Here is a 19,730-nt window from a genome sequence, read left to right as displayed (position 1 = left end):
CCACTACGTGACCTTGTCGCGGAGACCAACCAGGTGTTGACGAAATGTAAGCGACCTGTCCAGCTTTACGCCGAGGTAAGTGGGTGTTTGTTGGAAGTCCAAGCGCCTGTTGTCAACGAAGACAGCTAGCTCTCGTTTATCTTCCTTCCTGTTGGAATGCTGTTGACACTGTTTTGCTTTCGCTCAGCTTTAGACGCCACTGTCGTCGATATACTGCCAAAGTCCCCATGTCTTGACTCAAGGAGCTTTCGATTGTCTTCCACTCTTTGTGTCTCATCAGGATGGCTACATCGTCAGCATACCCATATTTTGCAGCGATGGTCTCTGGGAGGTCATGGATGTACACGTTGACAAGCAGCGGAGCCAAGACAGATCCATGTGGGACGCCATTCTTCCGTCTACGTGGCCTAACCTGCTGTCCTCCACTGATCTTAAGCACAAAGCTGCGGTTTGATATGTGGTTTGCGGTTGAGGTTGCGGTTTGATTTGCAATTGTAACGAGCCCTAGAGAGACCACACCTGGAGTATTGTGTGCAGTTTTGGTCCCCTAATTTGAGGAAGGACATTCTTGCTATTGAGGGAGTGCAGCGTAGGTTTACAAGGTTAATTCCCGGGATGGCGGGACTGTCATATGCTGAGAGAATGGAGCAGCTGGGCTTGTACACTCTGCAGTTTAGAAGGATGAGAGGATATCTCATTGAAACATATAAGATTGTTAAGGGCTTGGACACACTAGAGGCAGGAAACATGTTCCCGATGTTGGGGGAGTCCAGAACCAGGGGCCACAGTTTAAGAATAAGGAGTAAGCCATTTAGAACGGAGACGAGGAAACACTTTTTCTCACAAAGAGTTGTGAGTCTGTGGAATTCTCTGCCTCAGAGGGTGATGGAGGCAGGTTCTCTGGATGCTTTCAAGAGAGAGCTAGATAGGGCGCTTAAAAATAGCGGAGTCAGGGGATATGGGGAGAAGACAGGAACGGGGTACTGATTGGGGATGATCAGCCATGATCACATTGAATGGCGGTGCTGGCTCGAAGGGCCAAATTACCTACTCCTGCACCTATTGTCTATTGATATCAGCTCCATGATGTAGCTTACCGCGCCTATCTGGCAGCACCCGACGTAGCTTTGTAGTTAGTCTCCGGTGCCACACGGTGTCATAGGCAGCTGTCAGATCTATAAGAACAGCTCCTGCCTTCTCATTTGCATCAAAGCAGTCCTCAATGTCTTGGGTGAGGAGGGTTACCTGGTCCTCAGTAGATCACTGTGGGCCAGGAAACTGACTAACACTGTCTACACTTCAAATGTACTCTGCTGCCTGCAAGCTTGAGGATTGAGGGGGGATCTTATAGAAACTTACAAAATTCTTAAGGGGTTGGACAGGCTAGATGCAGGAAGATTATTCCCGATGTTGGGGAAGTCCAGAACTAGGGGTCACAGTTTAAGGATAAGGGGGAAGTCTTTTAGGACCGAGATGAGAAAATCATTTTTTACAAAGAGAGTGGTGAATCTGTGGAATTCTCTGCCACAGAAGGTAGTTGAGGCCAGTTCATTGGCTATATTTAAGAGGGAGTTAGATGTGGCCCTTGTGGCTAAAGGGAATCAGGGGGTATGGAGAGAAGGCAGGTACAGGATACTGAGTTGGATGATCAGCCATGATCATATTGAATGGCGGTGCAGGCTCGAAGGGCCGAATGGCCTACTCCTGCACCTATTTTCTATGTTTCTAAGCTATTTTAGGGTGCCTTTAAGGGATGTGAAAGTCACTATATCAATGCACGATTTTAAAATATTTTAAAAATATTTTCTTGAGATGGAACGAAATCTATTTAACTTTACAAATGTCACGTTTTGTTTTTTTTTAAATTTATTTTTGTTAGATGTAAGTACAATAATGTGGTACCACAGTACCTAATGCTTATTGACATATTACATTTCATATACAACTTCTTATTTTTAATTTAATAATAAAACAGGAAGAAAAGAATAGAAAATAAGAGATTGACATAGGGAGGTGCGTGAAATAGTAAGATAGCCCGAAATAAGAAAGAAGTAAAAAGAAAGAAGAAGTAAAAAGAGAAAGAGAAAGAGACGAAGTAGGGAGGAAAAAAAAGGAGATTGAAAACGATATACCTATTTAATGTAGGTACACAAAATTGCTGGGGAAACTCAGCGGGTGCAGCAGCATCTATGGAGCAAAGGAAATAGGCGACGTTTTGGGCCGAAACCCTTCTTCAGACTGATGGGGGGTGGGGGGGGGAGAAAGAAGGAAAAGGGGAGGAGGAGGAGGAGCCCGAGGGCGGGCGGATGGGAGGGTGGGAGGAGACAGCTAGAGGGTTAAGGAAGGGGAGGAGACAGCAAGGGCTAGCAAAATTGGGAGAATTCAATGTTAATGCCATACGGACGCAAGGTCCCCAGACGGAATATGAGGTGCTGTTCCTCCAATTTCCGCTGTTGCTCACTCTGGCAATGGACGAGACCCAGGACAGAGAGGTCGGATTGGGAGTGGGAGGGGGAGTTGAAGTGCTGAGCCACCGGGAGTTCAGGTAGGTTATTGCGGACTGAGCGGAGGTGTTCGGCGAAACGATCGCCCAACCTACGCTTGGTCTCCCCGATGTAAATCAGCTGACATCTAGAGCAGAGGGAGTCAATTCTTCCCTTCCCTCCCGCACCACCCCCTCGTCAATTCTTCCCTTCCCTCCCGCACCACCCCCTCCCCGGGCACTTTCCGTTGCAACCGCAAGAAATGCAACACCTGTCCCTTCACCTCCCCCCTCGACTCCATTCAAGGACCCAAGCAGTCGTTCCAGGTGCGACAAAGGTTCACCTGTATCTCCTCCAACCTCATCTACTGCATCCGCTGCTCTAGATGTCAGCTGATTTACATCAGGGAGACCAAGCGTAGGTTGGGCGATCGTTTCGCCGAACACCTCCGCTCAGTCCGCAATAACCTACCTGAACTCCCGGTGGCTCAGCACTTCAACTCCCCCTCCCATTCCCAATCCGACCTCTCTGTTCTGGGTCTCCTCCATTGCCAGAGTGAGCAACAGCGGAAATTGGAGGAACAGCACCTCATATTCCGTCTGGGGACCTTGCGTCCGTATGGCATTAACATTGAATTCTCCCAATTTTGCTAGCCCTTGCTGTCTCCTCCCCTTCCTTAACCCTCTAGCTGTCTCCTCCCACCCTCTCATCCGCCCGCCCTCGGGCTCCTCCTCCTCCTCCTCCCCTTTTCCTTCTTTCTCCCCCCCCCCACCCCCCATCAGTCTGAAGAAGGGTTTCGGCCCGAAACGTCGCCTATTTCCTTCACTCCATAGATGCTGCTGCACCCGCTGAGTTTCCCCAGCAATTTTGTGTACCTTCGATATTCCAGCATCTGCAGTTCCCTTTTGAATACCTATTTAATGTTCCTGGCGACCCGTCACCTGATTCTGAAACATTTTATTTCTATGGTTGTGTTGCACCATATGTTTGTAAGAAGTCGATAAAAGTCTTATTTTACTTTCTTATATCTTTTGTTCTCTATTTTTCTCCTTTTTTTTTTTCCTTTGATTCTTTTTTTCTTTTTATCTCTTCTTCAGGTTTTACGTTTCTCGGGTCTCTCTCCATCACTCATTCACGCACTTACTATCCTATCTAACTCTCTCTACTTTCCTTCTTTTTAAGGTTTAAAATAAGAAGTGGTACAGGAAATGTATTATGTTATTCTTGACTTATATCGCTGTAATGTACATTACTTCTAATAAATAAAATATTTTTTAAAAAGAAGTCGATAGAAGGAGACCAAATCACTAAGAATTGGTCTACCTTACCTGCTAGGAGGAGTCGAAGTTCTTCAAGATGTGCCGTTTCCGACATATCAAATGTTACATGTTAACGGCAATGTTCTCTTTGTCAACGGTACACAAAAGTGCTGGAGAAACTCAGCGGGTGCAGCAGCATCTATGGAGCGAAGGAAATAGGCAACGTTTCGGGCCGAAACCCTTCTTCAGACAAATCTTCTCTTTGTCAACCGCAGAGCGGTGTCAAATTTCTGCCCTCCATTCTTTAGAGTGAGAATTGAACAAAGATCGGCCTAAATGAACAATGGGAGTGTGAGCAACTAAATCACAAATGTCATCCGTCAGTTGTAACTGCAACAGGCCCTTCAAACTGAGTCACAAGTACAGGGGAGTGGGGTGGCGCAGCGGTGGAGTTGATGCCTTACATCACCAGAGACCCGGGTTCAATCCTGGCTACGGGGTGGGAGATTGCAACCTTCCCCTGGTCCGCCCTGTTTCGACGAATGCAATCAACCCGGCGTGCACAATCAAGTAAGATCAAATAGAACAAGTTGTCCTACAACTTTGGGCTGTGCACGCCATACACAAGAAGAAGAAGAAGAATCCTGACTACGGGATCTGTCTGGAGTTTGTACATTCTCCCTGTGAACGTGTGGGTTTTCTCAGAGTGCAGTGTAGGTTTACAAGGTTAATTCCCGGGATGGCGGGACTGTCATATGCTGAGAGAATGAAGCATCTGGGCTTGTACACTCTGGAGTTTAGAAGGATGAGAGGATATCTTTTTGAAACATATAAGATTATTAAGGGTTTGGACACGTTAGAGGCAGGAAACATGTTCCCGATGTTGGGGGAGTCCAGAACCAGGGGACACAGTTTTAGAATATGGGGTAAGCCATTTAGAACGGAGATGAGGAAACACTTTTTCACACAGAGTTGTGAGTCTGTGGAATTCTCTGCCTCAGAGGGCGGTGGAGGCTGGTTCTCTGGATACTTTCAAGAGGGAGCTAGATAGGGCTCTTAAAGATAGCGGAGTCAGGGGATATGGGGAGAAGGCAGGAACGGGGTACTGATTGGGGATGATCAGCTATGATCACATTGAATGGTGGTGCTGGCTCGAAGGGCCGAATGGCCTATTCCTGCACCTATTGTCTATTGCTCCGGTTTCCTCCCACACTCCAAACACATACAGAGGTTTGTAGGTTAATTGGCATTGATAAATTGTCCCCAGTGTGTTGGGTGGAACTAGTGTGTGGGGATCGCTGGCCGGCGCAGAATCGGTGAGCCGAAGGATCTGTTTCCACACTGTATCTCTAAACTAAACTAAACTAAACTAAATCTCACTTCCTGAGGTGGTTTTCCCATTCAGTCAGATTGTAAGCTTTTCTGTTCAAATATAAAGTTTAGTCCATAGTCTTGTGCACTAGTATAGTGAGGTTCAGGTAGAATAAAAAGCAAGAAGAGTCAAGAGTGTTCTATCGTTATCATTCCCAACCACATTCTCCTGCCTTCCATTAACCTCTGACACCTGTTCTAATTAAGAATCTATCTACCCCTGCCTAAAAAATATCTATTGACTTGGCCTCCACAGCCTTCTGTGGCAAAGAATTCCACAGATTCACCACTCTCTGACTAAAGAAATTCCACCTCATTGCCTTCTTAAAGGAATGTCCTTTAATTCTGAAGCTATAACCATTCATCCTAGACTCACCTACTAGTGGAAACATCCTCTCCACATTCACTCTATCCAAGCCTTTCACTATTTGGTAAGTTTCAATTAGGTCCTTCTAAACTCCAGCGAGTACAGGCCCAGTGCCGTCAAACGCTCATCATATGTTAACCTACTCATTCCTGGGCCCATGGGACGGCGCTCCGGTGGCTGAGGCGGCGTTGACCTGAATCTAGGGCTCGGCCGCGGGCCAGTGGACGACATCGTCGGGAGCTCGCAGGTCACAGGCTGGTGCCTGTTTTCCCGAGCTCCCGCGGCAACAGCTGCATCCGCTGGACTGGAGGGCGGCAGCTTCGACCACCCCGGGCCGCGGAGCTTGAACCGGCCCATTCGCGGAGCTCGGTTGAGCCGCGGGACTGACTACCATCGCCCGGTGGGGTATCGCCTTAGCGCAGAGGGAGAACGAGGAAGGAAGAGACAGTAATTTAAGATTTTGCCTCCATCACAGTGAGGAGGTGCCTGGTGAACTCACTGTGGTGGATGTTAATTTGTGTTTATTGTGTGTTTTGTTGTTTATTATTATATGTATGGCTGCAGGCAACGACATTTCGTTCAGACCGAAAGGTCTGAATGGCAAATAAAGGATCTAATCTAATCTAATCTAATTCCTGTAAACCTCCTCTGGACCCGCTCCAGAGCCTGCACATCCTTCCTCAGATATGGGGCCCAAAATTGCTGTACGCTTGGTCTCACCAATATATAGGAGCCCACACCGTGAGCACCGGTTACAGTAGATGAGTTGCAGGTGAACCTCTTCCTCACCTGAAAGGACTTCCATTGTCCCTGGATGAAGTCGATGGAGGATAAGGACATTAAACCAAAAACGTTGGGAAAACTTGGCTGACCAGTCTCTGTTATTACTTTTCAACCTGAAACATCACCCATTCCTTCTCTCAATAGAAATGCTGCCTGTCCCGCCGAGTTATGCAGCATTTTGTGTCTTTCTTCTATTATTACTTTTTAACATTTTCCTAATTTTCTGGTTGCACTAGCTAATTTTCACCATGAATGCACAATCCCTGTGCATCTTCATTCAGCACCAGATACTTGCTGGTTATTTTTCCATCATTGTCCACTTTTTACACCAGTTGATCTGGGCACACTTGCTGTCAACTCCGGCACCAATTTCATGAATGAATTCGCGCGCCACCGCCAAGCGTTGGGGCGGCTCCCCGCTGGAGGGGAGGGGTGGGGGGTCTGCACTCTGATTGGAGGGTGTCCGCTGATTGGCGTGGCCTGGCCCAATGGTGAGGCTTCATGGGGATTGAGGGGGCGGGGTATGCGGTGATTGACATCGACTGGCCCAATGGCTAGACTCCCTGGAGGAGGCGGGATTACTCGGCGGCTGGCCCAATAGCGAAGCTCCGTGGGAGCGGGAGGAGCTGGTTGTCCGATGATTGACGTCGGCCGGCCCAATGGCGAGGCTCACTGGAGCAGGAGGGGGCGGGTTGTCCTCTGATTGACGCCGGCCGGCCCAATGGCAAGGCTCACTGGAGCCGGAGTGGGCGGGATGTCCTCTGATTGACGCCGGCTGGCCCAATGGCGAGGCTCCGTGGGAGCGGGAGGCGGCGGGATGTCCTTTGATTGACGCCGGCTGGCCCAATGGCGAGGCTCCGTGGGGAGTGAGGGGCGGGCTCTCCGGTAGCGGCGGGATCGCGGCCGTCGCCATCTTTTCTTCACCGACCGTGTGCGAGGCGGCGTCCGGCGAGCGCGATGGCGGGCAGGCACCAGGCGAAGCGTTTCAGGCTCGACAGGGTGAGGGCGTCTGCATCTTGTTCCCCTTCAAACCCCCGGCTGGCAGTTAGCGGGGAGGAGGTGGGAGGGGGGGGGGGTTGTTTGTGTTAAAACCACCTCAGCGACCCCGGGCCGGTAGGGATGGAGCTGAACAAAGGGGCTTCAAGGCCTAGTGGCGGCGGGTGGTCCGCGGGCCCTCGGTGCCGACCCCGGCCCCTGACCCACCGCCGGGACCACGGCAACCGTTTTAAACCCCTCACAACGACCCCCTTCCTACCCCCGGGCACAGTTATATAACGGACCCGAGACCATAACCGCATGCAACGAAATAAACAAACCCTCCTACAGCATTTTAACGTCCCGTCCTCTCCATTTAGTTCAGTTAAATATCACCACGCGTTAAATATCATTCATTGCAGTTTTCAACGGTTGCATGCTTGGAAAAAAAATCTGTGCTGATGCTATTCATCTTTTGCAGATGCAAGAACTGTGTGTGTAGGAAGGAACGGCAGATGCTGGTTTACACCGGGAAATAGACACAAAATGCTGGAGTAACTCAGCGGGTTACTCCAGCATTTTGTCGAGGGTCTCGACCCGAAACATCACCCATTCCTTCTCTCCAGACATGCCGCCTGTCCAGCTGAGTTATTCCAGTGTGTTGTGTCTAATCTGTTTGAACCAGCGTGCACAGTTCCTTACTACACATCCAACCTTTTGTCTGTGCCGTTACATTTCAGATATACACGCATTGTCGATAGGGTGGCGCCTTAGCTGATTTTCTTCCCACCGGCCGTTCTTGACGATTCTGTGCCAGTTATTTTTACTGGCGTCCTTGAGCTTGCTTCCAGATTAAGGGATAACTTTTTTTGTGTGGCGCTTTTGACCACGAGTTTTCGGTGCCAATTCCATTGCTAAATATACATTTTGTTGTGGTTCAGACATGGGTTGGGCCTGTGGTAATTGAGATTTCTTTGTTCAAAAACACACCATTTACTGCAGTTATTCCAGCACTTTGTCCCCATTTCTTTTGTAAACCAACTTCTGAAGTTCTCGTGCCCTGTTTTTTCATTCATGCAAGCTTGGGCAGTGAATGTTGGTTAATTATTTATCCGAGACTATCCAGGGGCTGTTTTATTCTCGTTAGAAACATAAAAAAATAGGTGTAGGAGTAGGCCATTCGGCCCTTCCAGCCAGCTATTCACTATGATCATGGCTGATCATCTGAAATCAGTACCCCTTCTTCGTGCGTATGGCGTACACAGACTAAAGTTGTAGACACCAAAACATTACATCTATTTGTTTGTGCACGTCGGGTTGATTGCATTAGTCGAAACGGGGTGAACCATGTGAAGGTTGCAATCTCCCACCCCACCAGTACCCTGTTCCTGCTTTTTCCCCATATCCCTCGATTCCTTCAGCCCAAGAGCTAAATCTAACACTCTTGAAAACATCCAGTGAATTGGCCTCCACTGCCCTCTGTGGCAGAGAATTCCACAGATTCACAACTCTCTAGATGAAAAAGCGTTTCCTCATCTCAGTCCTACACAGCAGCCTAGCCCTTATTCTTAAACTGTGACCCCTGGTTCTGGACTCTCCCAACATCAGGAACATGTTTCTTGCATCTAGCCTGTCCAATCCTTCAAGAATTTTATATCTTCCCATAAGATCACCTCTCATCCTTCTAAATTCCAGTGAATACAAAACAAGCCCAGTGTTTGTCAATTTGGAATATGAATAAGGAGTGAAAATGGAAGTAGATTTTTTTTTAAACCATTTTCCTTAATTAAAGTCCCAATTGGAATTATCCAATTTAACCAGCTCTTTAGACATGAGCTTGTTTGTGGTTACTTAATGAGCTTCATTGAAGGATGCTTATGTTGCAGTGTTTACAGTTCTCTTCTGTGCTATTTGACAAAGTTGCAAATGATTCTTTGTAATGAATCGCAGGAATACCAAATTATTTATATGCAAATAAAATCATCTAAGTGTCTAGATGAAAGTGAATAAGTAATATGACAATAGTTGACCCGTCTTAATTTCAGGATGGTGGATCTGAAAACCACAATAAGATTTTGCCATCTGCTGTGGTACATGTCCGGGGCCTGCTCGATGGAGTCGTGGAAGTGGACCTCATGGAAGCTCTTCAGGATTTTGGCAACATCAGGTATGACAAGTATGAAATGTAGAGTTATACAGCACAGAAACAGGCATATCGACCCAACTCCTCCATGCTGACGAAATTGTCCAAGTTAGTCCTACTTGCCTGTGCCTGGCCCATATCCCATTAAACCTTTCCTATCCTTGTACCCGTCCGTCTAATTGTATTTTAAATGTTGTAATGCTACCTGCGTCTACCAGTTCCTCTAGCGGCCTGTCCTGTGAATAAACTACCCTCTAAACCGACCGGAAGGTGGCCGGTTCGAATCCCGCTTGGAGTGCATACTGTCGTTGTGTCCTTGGGCAAGACACTTCACCCACCTTTGCCTGTGTGTGAATGTCTGTGAGTGATTGGTGGTGGTCGGAGGGGACGTAGGCGCAGAATGGCAGCCACGCTTCCGTCAGTCTGCCCCAGGGCAGCTGGCTACAGAAGTAGCTTACCACCACCGAGTGTGACTGAGGAGTGAATGAATAATGCGATGTAAAGCGCCTTGAGTATTAGAAAGGCGCTATATAAATCCCATCCATTATTATTATTATTATATGGGAAAAGTTGCCTCTTTTATATATCTTTCCCCTTAAACATCTGCCCCATACATTTTGACTGCCTTACTCTGGGAAAAAGACTGCCTATTCACCTTATCTAAGCCTCTCCTGATTTTATACACCTCAGCTTCCAGGGCAAAAAGATCCAGCCTGTTCTTATAGCCCCGCAGATTCGGTGACATGCTCGGATCTTTTTTTATCTTTTCCAGATAATGGCAGTCGGGTGACCAGAATTGTGTGTGCACTATCCAAATGTGACCTTGGAATAGAATAGAATTCTAAATGTGACCTTGGAATAGAATACTGATCTGATATATAATGTTTTGCTAAAACTTCAGAATATCTGAACTGATAGGAAAAAGATAATATTGCTTCAATATTAGATACATTTTATTGCACGCTGTCCAGCAAATGCTGATTGTTTTATGCATCTTATAACGTTTTAATACCATTCTTCTAATGCAAGCATTAGAATCAAGAACAGTATATCTTTATTGAATTTAGTGAAGCTAGCAAATGATTACTTCATTTGGGATTTCTCTCTGTCAGGATCTCTGTCAAAGATTTCAGCAAATTGTCCATTCTGTCAATTTTATGAATCATTGCCTTGGCTTTGCAAAGTCCGGTGGCTGAGATGTCAATTCACGGGTGCATCAATGGTTTTTGGTGTGAATGTTCCCAAAGTGCTTTTTAATACTAAGCTTGGGAGTAATCCTACTATTCTGGCTAACCTAATGTCCCTTATCCAAAATTATCTGATTGTGTGTGTTACCAAAAATATGCAAAAACTCACCCAGTTCATTACACAAACCAGTCTCCTCTCTTCCTCATCCATGTATATTTTACTTGAAAGCAGCTAACATAATCAAGAACCATTGCATCCCAGTTATTTTCTCTTCTCTCTTCTCCCATCAGCCAGAAGACATAAAAACATGAAAGCACAAACTACCAAATACAAGGGTAGCTTCTTCCCCGCTATTATCAGCCTCTTGAATCGACCTCTTGTGCATTAGGGATGAATTCTCAATCATTATAGTTTGATTGCAAAGTACAGAATGGAACCAGTCCCTTCTGCCCACCAAGTCCACACTGACCTGCTGATATTAGTACAATGTTGTTCCAATTTTGCATCTGTTCCATAAACATTCTGAGAGCATTTAGATAAGCCAATTAAATTGCAAACTGGCATGTATTTTGGATGTGGGAGGAAGCCAGAGCACCCAGAGGAAGTCATGGAAGGGTGTGCAAACTCCACGCAGACAGCACCTGAGGTCAGACTTGAAACTGGGTCTCTGGCACTGGGGCAGCAGCTGCACCACCATGCAGCCAAACACTATTTATTTTGTCTTGCACTAACTGATGTATTAACCTATGGTATGATTTGCCCGGTTACCATACAAAATAAGTTTATTATCCTAGTTATTTTCTCTTCTCCCTTCTCCCATCGGGCACAAGACACAAAATCATGAAAGCACAAACTACCAAATTCAAGATTAGCTTCTTCCCCACGTGACATTAATGGTGTTATCTGTAGTTTCCCCACAGACCAGCTCTTCTTCTTGAGTATGGCGTGCACAGCCTAAAGTTGTAGGACAACTTGTTCTATTTGATCTTATTTTATTGTGCACGCCAGGTTGATTGCATTCGTCAAAACAGGGCGGACCACGTGAAGGTTGCAATCTTCCACCCCACAGACCAGCTCGAGCTGCATCTTGTGGGCATTTTGTATTGAAACCAGTATTTGGCTTGAAATCTGAAATCAGTTAATCATAGGAAAAATTCCCCGTTTTATTTCGCCAACGTTGAGATCAATATTTGGTGCAATTGTTCCTTTTCTCATATTTGCTTACAATTGTGGTTATCATTGACAAGGTCTTTCATTTAGTTGTTCTTGAAGGTGGCAGTGACCCACTGCCTTCAACTGCCGCACTCCCAGTGACGGTACTCCTACAGCGCTTTTGAGGTGGGTGTTCCAAGATTTATATCCAGTGAAACGTGCCATTTAATGATATCTCCAAATCACGATGGTGTGTGACTAGGAGGGATGGAACCTAGGTCTTGGGCACTGTGAGGCAGCAGCTCTACCAGCTACGCCTCCATGCCACCCAGCACCTGAAATGTTGGTATCAAAAATGCTGGAGAAACTCAGCGGGTGAGGCAGCATCTATGGAGCGAAGGAAAAAGGTAACGTTCGGGTCGAGACCCTTCTTCAGACTGATGTGGGGGTGGGGCGGGAAGAAGAAAGAAAGAGCGGAGACAGTGGGCTGTGGGAGAGCTGGGAAGGGGGGGGAAAGAGGGAGAAAGCAGGGATTACCTGAAATTGGAGGGCAATATTCGTACCGCTGGGGTGTAAACTACCCAAGCGAAATATGAGGTGCTGCTCCTCCAATTTACGGTGAGCCTCACTCTGGTCATGGAGGAGGCCCAGGACAGAAAGGTCAGATTCTGAATGGGAGGGGGAGTTGAAGTGCTGAGCCACCAGGAGATCAGGTTGATTATTGCGAACCAAGCAGAGGTATTGAGCGAAGTGATCGCCAAGCCCACGCTTGGTCTCACCGATGTAGAGCAGCTGATACCTACGGCAGCGGATGCAATAGATGAGGTTGGAGGAGGTGCAGGTGAACCTCTGGCGCACCTGGAAAGATTGCTTATGTCCTTGGATGGAGTCAAGGGGGGAGGTAAAGCGACAAGTGTAGCATTTCCTGCGGCTGCAAGGGAAAGTGCCAGGGGAGGGGGTGGTTTGAGTGGGAAGGGACAAATTGACCAGGGAGTTACGGAGGGAGCTGTCTCTGTGGATATGGAGGGAGCGGTTCACAGCCACACTTGAAATGTTGGAGCTGCTTTTATCCAGGCAAGCTTTATAGTTTCTGGAATCAGCTTGTGTGTTTAAGCAACCTGTGAGCTGTAAGATATGCAGCCTGTGAACCTTCCATCATGCTGATCACTGGTTGAGGCTGATGCTATTATCCACTAACCAGCCCCTTAAATGATCTTTTAAGTCACAGTTTTTGCATTGGTTAGCCCAGGTCAGTCTCTGGTGAATAGTGAGTCACCGTGTGCTGGTGGGGGATTGGGAAATGATAATGCCAAGTGTAGCTGCTTGGAATTTGTTGGTCATTGCCTCGCACTTGCAGGCTGTAGGCATTGCTTACCACGTCTTGCATGATTGTATCTCTGTGCTCAAAGGCAGATGAATGAGATGGTTTAATCTTATCTATGAATGAGAAAACTACCAGTTCAAATAAAATTGAAGTTAACACCAGAAATCTCTCTACATCTGTTCAAATGAATTAAAACATATCGGAATTAATGTTTGTTAATTGGGTTTGGATAGAATTATAAATTATCCCATATGTGTAAAATAGTGTACGGGATAACTGGTCGGCGCAGACTTGGTGGGCCGAAGGGCCTATTTCGGCAGGCTTGACACTGATTCATGGATTATGGTGTTAACTGGGTGTGCAGTGTAAGCCACTGCTGGAATAATCTAAAGCCCAAGACGTGTTAGTTGTGGACTGTGCTATTATGACTTTTATAAGAGTGAATTATTAATATTCTCCATTGATGATTCAGTGCTGTTCAGAACCCCAGACCTCTGCTATTAATGATCTTTGCATTTGGTTTGCAGTTGCGTAATGCTGATGCCAAGGAGAAAGCAAGCACTGGTGGAGTTTGAAGACATCGGTGGTGCTTGTAGCTGTGTGAATTATGCGGCAGACAACCCCATTTATGTTGCTGGGCAGCTGGCCTATATTTGCTTTTCCACAAGTCAGAAAATTGCCAGGCCAGATGACGACGACTCCAAATGCAATAATGTCCTATTGATCAACATTGGCAATCCTATTTATCCTATCAATACAGTAAGTTGAACAGAAGATACATAACATGTGAACATTGTGTTCAGAACACTCAAGATGGTTTGGGCAGCTTTACAAATATTGTCTATCAACCTTTCTTCTTTTCCCTCTCCATCACCTAGCCAATGCCCATAATACCTAGCCAGCCTTCCTTTACTATTAATAACAGTGATCGTTTTCATTCGAGACGCATGCTATTTGATTGCTACCTGAAACAATGCCACAGCCTTTGATTGCAAGTCCACTTGGAACTCAATCCTGTGCACAAACTCGCATTCCTGCTTCCTCCTATACCCAGCCTCATGCTCTATATGGTAGACAAAAGTGCTGGAGAAACTCAGCGGGTGCGGCAGCATCTATGGAGCGAAGGCAATAGGCAAAGTTTCAGGCCGAAACCCATCTTCAGACTCTTGCTCATGCTCTATATGTATATAACACTCTATAGGGAGGTTTCACGGCAGTCGGGTCACGACCCATGACCCGTACAGTTGCTAGGCTACTCCTAATGGATTACACGCGATGAACTGCAGGTAGGCACTTACCATTGTTTCCAGCGTAGCGGGCCCGTTAAAACCCGCTGAAATTGTCAATTTCTGCGCTTTAAATAATTATGGAAATCGGGATAAGCGTGTGAGACATTTAGCCGACTTCAGAATTCCAAAAGTGAGGAGAAATGACGGTAGATAAAAGCGAGAGCTGAAGGGACAACAACAGCCAAAGTGCTTGGCGAACATTGGCCGTTTGCTCACTGCATTTCATCAACAGCAAGGCATTATATGTGTTTTTTCTTGATTCCTTTGGCATCTTAAAAAGTTTCATAAGTGATAAATCTGGCTGTAATTTTTTTATATCGCCCATTGTTCTCGTGGGTTTTTACATACAAAATGAAAACGCATCTGAAGAAAAATTTACAGGCAGATTTATCACTTCTGAGAATTTTTAGATGCCAAAGGAATCAAGAAAAAACGCAAATAATGCCCTACTTGATGAAATGCAGTGAGCAAACGCGATAATTCCCGATATTTTCAATGTTTACCAAGCACTTTAGCTGCTGTAGTCCCTTCAGTTCTCGCTTCTCTATACCTTCATTTCACTTCACGTTTGGAATTCTGAAGTTGGGTACATGTCTCTCACACTTACCCCGACTCCCACAATTTTTTTCAGCGCAAAAATTCAACATTTTGGCGGTTTTTAACAGGTAGGAAAGTACGCGTTTCTAGCATTAATAACATATACTAACATTAATAACATATAATAACAGTGATGGATGTCTTCCAGTTGGATTTAGCGGCTCCGTGCGTTGAGCCCTATGACCCCGTGACCTTTCGTGCAACCACCCTATATAACACTCATCCACTATATGTTTTAGTTATTTAGTTTATTGTCACGTGTACCGAGGTACAGTGAAAAGCTTATGTAGCATGCTACCCTGTCAGCGGAGAGACAATACATGATTACAATCGAGCCATTTACAATGTATAGATACATGTTCATTTCCACAGAGCATTGCCTTGTTTCAGATGCTGTGGGAGCTTGTGTATCTGACATGGGAGTTTAGCATCCAACTAATTTTCAATACCAGAGTCTTTGCTTTCCGTGTTAAGTCTTCCAAAACCCAAAGGGTATTAAACAAAAATTGATTTTCCTTTGGCACTTGTGCATTTTAAAATAATTGTTTTAAATGATTCTGATGGAATTGTTGACTTAACTGAATTACCTTCCCAGCACTTTCTGTACAGCATTCAAGGGCAGAGGCGGTTGCTTTCATTTTCATTTTCTTCTGCAACATAGCTAAGCATTTGAAATGATTCAAAGCCGAGATGACTATTCTCCCCTCTCCATTAGTTGGGACTTTAGTTTAGAGATACAGCGTGGAAAACAGGCTCAGAAGACTTCGGCCTACCAAGTCTGCCAAACTGCGATCCCCGTACACTTACACTATCCTACGCACTTACAGAAGCCAATTAACCTACAAACCTGGACATCTTTGGAGTGTGGTAGGAAACCAGAGCACCTTGAGAAAATCCGTGCAATCACAGAGAGAATGTACAAATCCGTACAGACAGCACCCATAGTCAGGATCAAACACTGGTCTCTGACGCTGTAATGCAGCAGCTCAACTGCTGTGCCACTGTGCCGCCCCTATACTTCCATATCATGAGTCCATTTGGCCCATGAATCTTTGCCAGCATTCAGAACCATCCCGTTCTCTTTTGCCGTCCCAATTCTCCTGGAATATCATTGAGAAGTGGGAGGTAATCAGACCACCCAGGAAAAATCTGCACATGGAAAATGTCCAAACTCCACACAATACTGGAGGTCAGGATTAAACCAGTGTCATTGGAGCTGTGGGCTCAACTACATTTTCCTTGTAGACAAGAAAGTTGATGCTCAGAATACTTCAATTGATATTAATGATAGTGCAAATCTTATTTGATTTGGGACTTTGGTGATTATTAAATGCACAATGAAGAGGCTATCTCGCATGTCAAGATTATTAGTTTTACTCAGTGTCCTACTTAAGTTTTCTATGTAGGAACTGAGATGTTACAATCACTTGGGGGATTTCGGTTTGTGCAGTGAAGGTTTACTTGTTTACCTCTTTGTTTTTCAGGATGTTCTGTACACAATCTGCAATCCTTGTGGGCCAGTTCAAAGGATTGTGATCTTTAGAAAGAATGGAATTCAAGCAATGGTGGAATATCCTTTGTGTAAGAAGGAACTGCAGATGCTGGTTTAAACTGAAGATAGACACAAAAAGCTGGAGTAACTCAGCGGGACTGGCAACATCTCTGGAGAGAAGGAATGGGTGACGTTTTGGGTCGAGACCCTTCTTCAGAGTCTCCAGCATTTTGTGTCTATCTGTGGAATATCTTTTGCAGGCTTGAAGCAGTGCATTTTTTCTTTGACTTCAGTTCGTGTAATTGATTGCTCCTGAAGCAAAACTTAAATATGCATCTAGTAGGCCCCCCTCGGTCATGATTGACCATGGGTGATGCATCCTAGTTTGCAGGTGATGTGTGGGCGGATGCAAGCCTGGGCGATGTCATGGAGGACAGGCTGTTGCCCATGCAGGTACACAAAAATGCTGGAGTAACTCAGCGGGTGCAGCAGCATCTATGGAGCGAAGGAAATAGGCAACCTTCTTAAACACTTGCCCATGCAGCATTTCCCCCCTCTCCACATCGCTGATCGATCCAAAAGAACAGTAGGGCCGTTACAGTTTGTCACCAACGTGGTCGCAGGAGCTGCCAGAGCGAGGTTGTAGACAACGACGAACTGCCTTAGGGGCTCCGACTGGATTTTCGTGAGGTTTACTCCTGGAGCCTTTTCCATGACTGATATGGCCACAAGGCAGTGGAGATTTTAAACCAGAGTTTTCCCTCTCCTAGATGGACTGCCTTCCCTGGCTGACGAGCCCCATCTGCCCGAGACTCATGGGGGCGGGAGCGTCTACCTTCCCGTGCAGGTCTGCTGCACCTGCCCACTGCCTAAATGTGCAGTGGGCAGTTACAACTTGGTAAATTAGTAACAGAAGTAAGCCAGTCAACCCCTTGGACTTATTCTGCAAAATGACATCCTTGGGTGCTGGTTGCTATTAATGGCCCTCAGTGTTGCCTTCATAATGGTATTAAAACAACATTAAAACGACACTGTGTGGGTGTAACTTACCGAGTAAGGCAGCATCTCTGGAGAACATGGATAGGTGACGTTTTGGGTCTGCAACCTTTTTCAGACTGATTGTAAGAGAGCAGCAGGAATCACAGCAGCTGGTGTGGTGTGAGTGACGGTCTCGGAACTTACGTCAGAAAGAGGAGAGAGTATGCTATGCAAGCATTAGCATACCTTGAGATTTACAGTGGAGCAGTAAAATGGAGACGGCAAGGAATTGCAGATAGTGGTGTAGAAAAAGACACAAACTGGTAACTCAGTGGATCAGCAAGCATCTCGAGAGAACATGGATAGAATCAGCCTGAAACAAGATCTCGACCTGAAACGTCATCTATCCATGTTCTCCAGAGATGTTGCCTGACCCGCTGAGTTACTCCAGCGTCTTTTTTTTGTACACCAGCATCTGCCGTTCCTTGTGTCTCCTCTTAAGAACTGATAGTTGACGGTACGGGTATTTGCAAATGCAGACCTTTCAGATACCGCAAGTGAAAAATGGTAATAGCTTAGGAATTTGTTTAATTAGTGAGGAAAAGATGTGCTAAATGGCTTCCTCCCTTGGAGTAATTGTTTTTTGTATCTCTATATTGCCAGCTTAACTGATGTACTTAGGCTACAGTACAAGTTAGAACATGTGAAAAGAAACGTGGCACTATCACAAAAGTAATGTTATAGATGCTGTGAATGCATATGTGTGGGTTTATGTCCATTCTTGATGGCAATGTATATCATAGGCTTTGGCTGGAAATGTTCTTTGGAAATGGTACTTTCACATATAGGTAAAGTGTAAACCCTGGAAAAGGATGCAACAGTGCTTCAGAAAGATTTTGCTGGAAATGAGGGATAAGGCAAAGTCAGGAACATAAGAATTTTTGTCCTTGGATCTAGAAAGGTTAATTTAACTTCATTGTTTTTAGATATCAAAATGACTAAAATTCCTCACTTTGGGAGTATCAGTCCTGGATTTTCAGGGTCAGATAGCACCTGTTGAGAGAAAAATAGTCAACATTTGAGATGAAGGTTGATGTCGGACTAAGACTAAAAGACTCTGGCTTTCATTCATCCCTGGAGGGAAATTGGTCTGCCGACAGTCACAACACACAAGGCACCCAAAAACTTGACATTAAAAGTGAAACAAAAAGAAAAGGACAAGCAACTGTTGGCTGGCTGCCATGTGCACAGCTCCTTCACCGGAACAAACACAGACTTATTCCCTGGGCAGAGGATTCTAAACTAGAGGGCCCCCCCCCCTCCCCCCCACACCGGGTCCCCCTTTGTTCTCCCACCATCCCTCACAGCGGTCCCCCCCATGCCAGGTCCCCATTGTTCTTCACGCCGGGTCCCTATTGTTCGTGGCAGTGCGCCCATGCCGGGTTTCCATTGTCTTCCCCTCCGCCCTCACGTTCATCGAACGCGAGGCCCCACCGGCTCCCATCGCCGCCACTGCTGAGGCTCCTTCACCCCAGACAGGCCTTGCCGCCAGGCTTTACTGCAGTCCCCTGTGAGGCCTGTGGGGTGAGTTGGGCCTACTGGAGTGCGTTTCGGTCGGCAGCGGCGGCGCGGTTATTCGGTGGGTGGATCGGGCCCGCGCGACTCCCCGGGATACTCCCGCCGCACGCAACAGTGAACTGTGACAGGGTAGGACTTGCTTGATGCATTTACCCACTTAACCATTGTGGGATGCTGTTTAGTTTTTGTGTTCTTGGTGAAAACATTGTCATTTGTATTGCATAATATGTAGCAGTATTGTCCTTAATTTACTATACATTTGACTCTGTTCAAAGTGCGCAGAAGGCTAAGGCTTCTCTTAATGGTGCTGATATTTATTCTGGATGTTGCACTTTGAAAATAGAATATGCAAAGGTAAGTCTTTACAGGAAGTTATTGTCTGTAAGTACACATATTGTACCTTTCCCTTCTGACTCTCCCTCGGCACCCACTACTTTCAAATGTCTGACGAGGATGTGATTCCAACAGTAGCAAACGGCCATTGCGCAAATAGGGTATTCTACGCTCGTAAACCAAACAATAAACATCACCAAACATAAATCCTTGACTCTGTCTCTCCCTCAACACCCATTAGAACATAGAAAAATAGGTGCACGAGTAGGCCATTCGGCCCTTCGAGCCAGCACCACCATTCAATATGATCATGGCTGATCATCTAAAATCAGTACCTGTTTTTTCTCCATAACCCTTGATTCCTTTAGCCCTACGAGTTAAATCTAACTCTCTTGAATTTCTTTAATTGACTTTCTTT

General features: G+C 46.0%; 1 protein-coding gene across 2 annotated transcripts in view; it reads left to right on the top strand.

The window, feature by feature from the left end:
• Positions 1-7,144: 7,144 nt before the first annotated feature.
• Positions 7,145-19,730, top strand: part of LOC116967867 (heterogeneous nuclear ribonucleoprotein L-like) — a 43,460-nt gene continuing 30,874 nt past the window's right edge. For both annotated transcript variants that reach the window (XM_033014503.1, XM_033014502.1), the window contains exons 1-5: positions 7,145-7,262; positions 9,284-9,405; positions 13,573-13,804; positions 16,416-16,501; positions 19,237-19,333. In XM_033014503.1, the coding sequence (XP_032870394.1) occupies positions 7,221-7,262; positions 9,284-9,405; positions 13,573-13,804; positions 16,416-16,501; positions 19,237-19,333 (579 nt within the window). In that variant the 5' untranslated portion in view covers positions 7,145-7,220. The remainder of the gene's footprint in view (positions 7,263-9,283; positions 9,406-13,572; positions 13,805-16,415; positions 16,502-19,236; positions 19,334-19,730) is intronic.

This window comes from Amblyraja radiata, chromosome 41 (genome assembly GCF_010909765.2).
Source record: "Amblyraja radiata isolate CabotCenter1 chromosome 41, sAmbRad1.1.pri, whole genome shotgun sequence".
NCBI classification, from domain to species: Eukaryota; Metazoa; Chordata; class Chondrichthyes; order Rajiformes; family Rajidae; genus Amblyraja; species Amblyraja radiata.
This window is presented reverse-complemented; position numbering and strand designations above follow the sequence as displayed.